This window comes from Hibiscus syriacus, unplaced genomic scaffold (assembly GCF_006381635.1).
Source record: "Hibiscus syriacus cultivar Baekdansim isolate YM2019G1 unplaced genomic scaffold, ASM638163v2 tig00112731_pilon, whole genome shotgun sequence".
NCBI classification, from domain to species: domain Eukaryota; kingdom Viridiplantae; phylum Streptophyta; class Magnoliopsida; order Malvales; family Malvaceae; genus Hibiscus; species Hibiscus syriacus.
The window spans coordinates 37,926-46,312 of NW_024063390.1; the positions used below are offsets into that span (position 1 = coordinate 37,926).

The 8,387-nt window shown below is 34.8% G+C and overlaps 2 protein-coding genes across 2 annotated transcripts; one reads left to right on the plus strand and one right to left on the minus strand.

Moving 5' to 3' along the window:
- The first annotated feature begins 4,812 nt into the window (after positions 1–4,812).
- LOC120182674 (WAT1-related protein At3g18200-like) lies at positions 4,813–6,651 on the plus strand. The gene is given in 9 exon segments (XM_039187575.1): positions 4,813–5,255; positions 5,258–5,276; positions 5,366–5,428; positions 5,521–5,637; positions 5,721–5,919; positions 6,006–6,164; positions 6,263–6,414; positions 6,496–6,557; positions 6,560–6,651. Coding segments are annotated over 9 exon segments (1,035 nt in total). The 5' UTR covers positions 4,813–5,083.
- Positions 6,652–7,243: 592 nt separating this feature from the next.
- LOC120182676 (alpha-1,3-arabinosyltransferase XAT3-like) lies at positions 7,244–8,383 on the minus strand (the record flags this gene model as incomplete). Its single annotated transcript, XM_039187576.1, is given in 3 exon segments — positions 7,244–7,391; positions 7,393–8,060; positions 8,063–8,383. Coding segments are annotated over 3 exon segments (1,137 nt in total), but the record flags the coding sequence as incomplete, so codon positions are not given.
- Between the last annotated feature and the right edge of the window lie 4 nt (positions 8,384–8,387).

Here is an 8,387-nt window from a genome sequence, read left to right on the forward strand (position 1 = left end):
TGTCAAACATTCGTTGTTTATCATCGTTATGATACATGCACCAGAGTCCATAATACATGCTTCTTTGGACTAATGTTTCTACTCGAACCTATTAGAAGAACAAAGTCTCGAAGATTCAAAGCATATCTATTCGGTAAGTATAATGTGAATGAATCATTAAACGATTCTAATGTTGCTCCCTTTAATGTTTCAGATTCGAGGTCGAATCTTTTTTGAAGAAAGGGAGGATGATACATGCATCACAAGGGCCACATCAAAGGAAGAAGTAATAACTCTTTCAAGTGATCCACTCGTCCAAGCATTGGAAAAGAAGATCAGAACAGAAGAATACTTACGACGACTTTTTGAATGTGATCCTAATCTTATTTAGTAAAGATGTCTTCTATAGATACGACTGTCTATCTCTTATCTTTCCAACGGTTTTTGAATCGCATCAATCCGATATCGGGAACTCAAGGTATGGCTATTTTACTGAAGACGGTGCATGCAGAAAATCCTATACGGGATTAATACGGGATTTCGTAAATATTACGAATTTTTAATATTTTTATTGATTATTTTTAATATAACTTAATATAGGATGATGCATTATCTTTTAAGATTAGATTTATTATTTTATTAGGAATTAGAGTTAAGATATGTTTAGTTTATTATTATTTTATTCATTAGTTATTTAAGACCTTTAGAACTCAACCCCTATATAAAGGAGACTTCATTAAACTTTGTAATTCAAGATTTCTTTGATTAATAATACAACGAGAGTTCGTTTTTGCAAGTGCTGATTGCCTTGTGCCTTCGAAGGTTCTTCTCCTGGAGTTCTTTCAAGTTCTTGTGAGGGAGATTAATCTTCACACTCCAATTTGCCTTTTCATTGCGACTAGGAGGGTTGGTTAGAGCCGTATTATCGTGTTTACCTTCTCATTGCGACTAGGAGGGCTCGATAGGACACTTATCCATCTATTTTCCACAAATCCATCATCACCATCATCATCTTTACCGTTCACTTTCATAAGGGAGATCTTTTGATTTATTGGTTATCATATTTTATTTTCAATTTCTTTATATTTTGTTTATCTTGTTCTAATCTTGTTTCTTACCTTGTTTCCAGTACTTAAATAAACCCCAAAGAACCCTAGCTATTGCCGCCACCTTCCTCATTCATCTCTTATTATTCTTCATCGAGTCTAGAGCTTTTCTAGGGTTTGATTCCTCAACAATAGCAACGTTCATCAATCCGTCACCGCTTCCTATCACGTTAAGAGTGATTCCCTCGCCCTGAGGTACCACTTGCTTTGTGGAAAATTCTAAGTTACCCATGAACACAACGATTGATGATTTGATAGGACACAGATGTACAGCATAGATAGCCGACATATTGATAATTCGGCTCCGTACAATGAACCTTTTATCAACCCATGGGGTCCCTCGAAATTAAGCATGGAAAATGAAGCATTTACTGCTTTATAAATCTCTCTTCCTTTATCATGTACACTCGCCCAAGATTATAGGTCAAAACTTAAGATTTATACAGTCTAATCTTCCTTTTGCAGGTTCATTGGAGATATACACCCACGAACAATAGAAAGATCCAGACAAGATTCGAAATCAAAATCTTAACTGTGAATTGAGCTTGGTTGCTGCTGCAACATACTTAGTTGATCAACCTTGTATATTTTTGCTTCTAATTATATATGTATGTATGTATGTGGACATGAGTCTAGTTTCACATCATGCAATATCTCTTTTGTTTATTGTCTATGCTTAACCCTACTTCCCAAGTCACCAGTCACCACAACTAAGAAGTTGAAAACACAGGTAACGTCATAGTTGTATGAAAACATTATTATTATTCAAGTAATTTTTCGTGAATGTAATTACACTTTAGATATTTTCTATTGGCATAGTGTAATTACATTATAATTCTTTATATCCTATTATATTTTGATAATATAAATTATAATTATACAGTTATATACACTTAAAATAATATTAATTATAAAATTAAAGAGTATTACTCTTACAATAATTGAAGTCCAATTATATCTAATTTAGTAAGACCTATAAACTTCAACGATTGTCAAAATACACCGATGTAGATAAAAATTTATCATGTTGTAGATAAAAATTATAATGAAGTATCATAAACATTATATTACCCAACAATTAACACAACATATCTTCATCCTTTTTAAAAATAAATTGAATTATTATATTAATAATGCATGGAAAATATTTTATCAAAAATAAAAAAAATAATCTCAATCGTCTATTTGCACTCTTATCTTCAATTGGTGTAAAAGTAAAAGTCTTTTACATTGTATAAGTGGATCATAACCCTATTAAAATAATAATATAATAATCGTATCATTGTTATGTCTATCTTTATCAATAAGATATGATTTTGATATACTTTATTATTAGGACTTTAAAATCCTTTAGATTTAGAGTTTTATATGATATCTACTCATTATGCCTATAAATATGGAGTTTAGAGAAAACATTGCACATATCTCAAATTGAGATAATAATACAATTTTCTTATTCTCATATCTCTTCTTCTTCTCATTGTGTAATTCTTTCTTATTTCACTAATGGTTTTTAAGATTATCAAAATATAATAATATACTCGTAGTTTAGAAATATTATATTTTTTAAGAAATAAATCATATCCAAAACAATCATTATGCCTTAGTTGCATATAACTATATTTGTAACAAATATCGTAACTGTAATTAACGACAATTTAATACCATGGACCAATCTCATGGCTCAAAATCTGACCCCAAACTTTTCAGGACTATCTCCACGACCATTAAGGGCGTAATCCGAATACTTTTGGGTCGACTACTTTGACCACAAACTGTTCGGGCAATCGAAGAATTTAATTTTTTTAAAAATAACTGTTCTACCAGCCTCTCGATCCGTCGCTGCAGACACGAACTTGGATATTTCACCTACGTTGTTAAAACTTGACACGATCGGTCAATCTATGTATAATTATATGGCTCAAAATTCAACCCCCTTGAAGACATCACCATGTCTATCAAAGGCTAATGATGAACAACACCACGTTCCACAAATGATTACATATAATATAATAATATATTATATCCAAAGAGATGAAGTAATTAATTTCATCAATCACTTAGTTTATGATATTTCCCGATTAGGGTGTCCAGACAGACCACGAATATTCCCACTGACAGTCATTTACATAACTAACAAAACCAGGTTCATGAATCTCATTTTAGATTTCCCCCTCCTAATTTAAATTTTCTTCTTTTATCTTCTACAACGCGAAAAGTTTCGTGTTTGATATTGTCCCGATTCAAGGCAACTTGTTTGATCATATTGAAAAAAATAATATAATCTAAAATTATTTAAATCATTTAATGCTTTAGGATCGTCGGATATATTATAAAGATGTTATATTTCTTTTCGAGTACCAGGAATGCGAGGTAGTAGTGTTCAATATTAAATAGTTTAAAGTTATCTTTGAACAAATACTATTTTGTATTTATCTCAAATTAGTAATAATAAAAAATAAACTTCTTTTTGAGTTCTTCAATCTGGCAATCAAATAAACATAACCAATTCAATCAATAATTGAGATGAGACAAACATTTTCTTTTTGTAGAATCTCAATTTATAGTTTATATATATTGCACATTATTGAGATTGGAGTTATACCAAACATATGGTGGGTGAAATTAGAAGGGGGACAAGATAGCGATTATCTTATAGGCTAGTTCCAACAGATGATTCACAAGAGAAAATTCGCCCAAAGTCAGAGAAAAAAAAGTCTCTAGGGTTTAACGGAATATTATAAAATCAAACAATGCGAAAATCAGTCCACAAGCCGGATTATTATAGCCAAAAATCGTCTTTATCCGAATTTTGCCAAAAATAGCAAACTCGTAAATCACTCTAAATTGAAATTCGAAATAAATTAAGCAATCTGCAAAAAATTGGCCCAAATCGGATTTAAAATGACTTCCTAATTGATAAGCAAAATATTACCATAAATAGTAAAAAAAAAAAAAATAGTGATTCGAAAGGGGAAACGGCAGAATTTTAGGTCGAAAAAAGGCCATATGGAGCCATGCTGGATGTGGACAGCGTGCATGTCGAAAGGGGCTTTCCGAATTGGGGTTTTATGCGCGATTTCGATACCCGTAGCTAAAATTATGGCCAAAAGACTGAAACGCACTCAAAACGGCCCCAATGAGGAACATATCACAATCAACTCCCGCCTTTGCGCTGATCTGCCAACTCATGGTATCTCAGCGCCATCAAGGTGCAATCTGACAGCTCACCATCATCTGTCTCGGATCCCCCTGCATCAGACAACCCATGCCCTCCCCCTAAATGGTAATATTTCAATTTTAATCCCTTGAAAGTTTTAAGGTTGAAGTAAGATTATATTCTACCCCTAAAAAATATAGAATTTCATTGTAGTATTCTTAGAAAAAAACTATATAGTTAAGCTTGTGGGAGTATGAAACCCTCAAAGTTTTGAAAAAAAAATCAGTTAAGACATACTGTGATATGATATGTGACACTAACTGATTTGAACAAATGTTAGATTTAACCATCAATGGGTAAATTGATGAAATTTCAAAATATAAAAATTTGATTAAATGTAAAAGTTCCACTTCATACACCCCTAAATCATATAATTATAAACTAAAAAACTGATAAATTTATATTTGAGCTCTTAAAAATTTTATAATTTAATTTTGACCATTGGACTTCACCCTGGGTGATGAGGTCATGAAATGAATGTGAAATAAATCCAAGTTGGCATCTTCTTCATACCTGTCCAACATGCTAAATCTCCCCTTTGTCTCCCCAACAAAATCCAAATCATTTACAAGCCAATATAGAAGGAAAAAAAAAGTAGACCAGATGATTAAAGGACTACATGCAACTGACAAGGCCCCCACTGCCATGAATAGTCCATAAAAATTACATGTTGCATGTGCCTTTAGAGGCGGCTTGCTGCTCAAAAAAGGTTCTTCCCATGCTTGTTTATATAGTATGAGCACCTTTTTTTTGTGATAATACCTCAACTAAGTAAACAATGGCACAAGAGAGAATTGTTTCTGAGAAAATGAAGCTTGTTCTAGCACTGGTTACACTGCATTTTTGCTTTGCAGGATTCCACATTGTTTCCAGGGTTGCACTTAACATTGGTGTCAGCAAAGTAGTTTACCCAGTTTACAGGAACATCATTGCTTTGCTTTTGTTGAGTCCTTTGCTTATTTCTTGGAAAAGTGAGCCCTTTATTCATTTCAAAACCAGATAATAATGTCTTTTGATTATTGGAATATGTTTTGAATTTATAGTATTTAATGTTCCTCAGGAAGGAAAGACCACCCCTTACTTTTCCTTTGCTGGTTCAGTTCTTCCTCCTGGCATTACTGGGGTAAGAGATGAATCATTTAGCTAGAAACAGTTGAAATAAACCCTTTTCCCTCGTGTTTTATGAGCTTATTTTATATTCTGTATGCTACTCAGAATCACTGCAAACCAGGGATTTTACCTTCTGGGATTATATTATGCATCCCCTACGTTCGCTTCGGCAATGCAAAACTCCGTTCCTGCAATTACTTTTGTTGCAGCTGCTGCTCTAAGGTAAACCAGTTTCATGAAACAATGACAATGCTTACAGAAAAAAGAGGATGGATTTGTTTATTTATTTACATATTCGTGTGCAGACTCGAGCAAATTGATATTGCAAGAAGACATGGACAGGCAAAGGTGTTGGGAACCATTGTAAGTATAGGGGGTGCCACTATAATTACTCTCTACAAAGGCCCCCTTCTATTGCACCAATCAAACATGCAGAACTGGACTTGGGGATGCATTTACCTCGTTGGCCACTGCTTATCATGGGCTGGCTGGTTGGTTTTCCAGGTTAGTCCCCTAGTTATCCGAACCATTGACATATACGTACATACCTATATAGATAGTATAATATATAATCATTTGAAATTTTGCAGGCTCCTGTATTGAAGAAGTATCCAGCTAAACTCACACTCACCTCATTTACATGCTTCTTCGGGCTCATCCAGTTCCTGGTCATAGCAGCATTTGTGGAAACAGATTTCAATAACTTGAAAATCCAATCGATGGAAGAGCTTTTCACCATTCTATATGCTGTAAGAAACTTTTGTTCCAGTGTAGCATATCGAAACGATGTTACGATCTATTCTGTTTCGCATGATGTTTCATCATGTAAACTCTTTGCTTTTCTCAGGGAGTTGTGGCATCTGGTATTGTGTTTTCGCTACAAACATGGTGTATTCACAAAGGCGGCCCTGTTTTTGTAGCCGTCTTCCAGCCTTTACAGACACTTTTAGTTGCGTTCATGGCATTTGTAATTCTCGGCGACAAATTATACTCCGGACGGTATGAAAAAGGGAACTACCTAGTTTCTATACATTGATCATGGCATATTTTGCACTTACCATCTCTTTTTGGTTCTTGTAGTGTAATTGGTGCAGTTCTGATTATGGTAGGCCTTTATCTGGTACTATGGGGTAAAACAAAGGAGAAAATGTAGCCGAGGGTGAAGACACATTGAAAAAGCATCTTCTTAAAGATCCTGAAAGTGGAGTTATAGAGGATGAAACAAATCATGCATGATGTATTTGTAGACTGATATACAGATCAATGCGGTTCGATACAGACGAAAGACCAAAAGGTCAACGCCAAATCGCCTAGAGGATACATCTTAAGATGTAATTAATCTAAGAGGGTTTTTTAATCTTTCCTAAACTGTCTTTACCTTGCAATTTGTACTGAGAAAAGGACATTCAATGGCTTTTATATAATTGCAGTATGACTGATAAACCAAGCATGTTGAAGTCATTGTATAGTGTGAACTGCTGCAAAACTCAACATTATGTGTAGGTATAAGCAAAAATTACAAAATGGTGATTGCAACTTTATAATACTTATAAAATTCTGATATATTTAATGACAATTTCGTAAAAGTTAGATAAAATATAAGACCCTAAATGCTAGAAAAAGGGTGATTTTAATCCATGTATTCACGATGCAACCTAACGGACCCGATCAGATAATGATATTACTTTTGTTTTACTGAAATAAAACAAATACCGTAAAAATGAATAATTCTACAATTCTTTAATCTAAATCGATCCGCCCCCACCGGCGACTATAAATCGGAAAATTATATATAAGTGGATGAAGATTATGAATGAATGTATAATATTTACTGATGTAAGAGCTCAAGAGCTCTTAACAAAGTTGGTCTAAATCTATGGATATCGAGGGTCACATTTTGTTGCTGCAGATACACTGACTTGAATGCATTCCAGCCCTGTTTTGCAATGGCAGATGGATTGCTTATAACCTCATGATGGATATTGTTGGATCAAAGTACTCTCTTTTGTTTTGATCTTGTGTTCCAAGTACCTTAGGTTCATGCCCTTGGATGGCTCTCCGAAGTCGGTTCGAGCAAGCCATTCGAACCCTCCTATGGGAAGAACTTGGATCAAAATTGCATTGTCCGGAAGGAAAACCATGTTGGTTAAGCCAGCTCCATGGACTCCCATCATTACGTCGCAAGCATTCACAGTCGCCGCTACTCTCGCTACATTCGAGTCGGCCTCCGCAACGACTACTTTGTAGCCTAAACTCCTCGCCATCCTAACGATATCGTTCGTATTCATAAATGCACGTGTTCGTTTTCTCGAAAGAATGAGAAGCCGAGGTTTTCTTTTGTGACCGTTGTTGGTAATTTTTATAGCAGTGCTCTTTTTCAAGGAGTAAGCACTTCTAAGAAACTGCCTGAAGTCTGTCATTGAATGATGTGATTTTGAAGGATCGATCCTCAACTCTTTCGGGTCTCGTTTCAGGCCGACGATCGTGCTCGTAAAACAATGAACTTGTTCTTCTTTATCGATGTCGATCGGCTCGTATCTCGAAAGCTTTTGTAGAATAGTTTTGAACTTGTTGATCCACCATGGATTTTTGTTGGTAATAAGAAACTTTACTTCTCCATCAAACTGTCGAGAAGTTAGATACAGAGAGGAATAACTATATCAGTGTAATCATGGAAATTGTTCCCTGCGTATCCCCCGAGGGAGAAAACGATGGCCGGAACTTCGTGTTTCCGATCGCATCGAGGTAACCCGTAGTCATCCATTACCCGGGATTTTATCGACCATTTCGTCACATGATTCATAGCCTCTTCATCATCTTTTCGAGCATATGGACTGATAATCCACGAACTGTTTTCCGTGGATGAAGCAGACATGAAAACTGTAGAGGACTTTCCATGGATCCTTATGTCTCCATTCATCTCACAAAATTCTGTTCTTCCTTCAACATTGCAAATCGGCTTCTCCTGCACA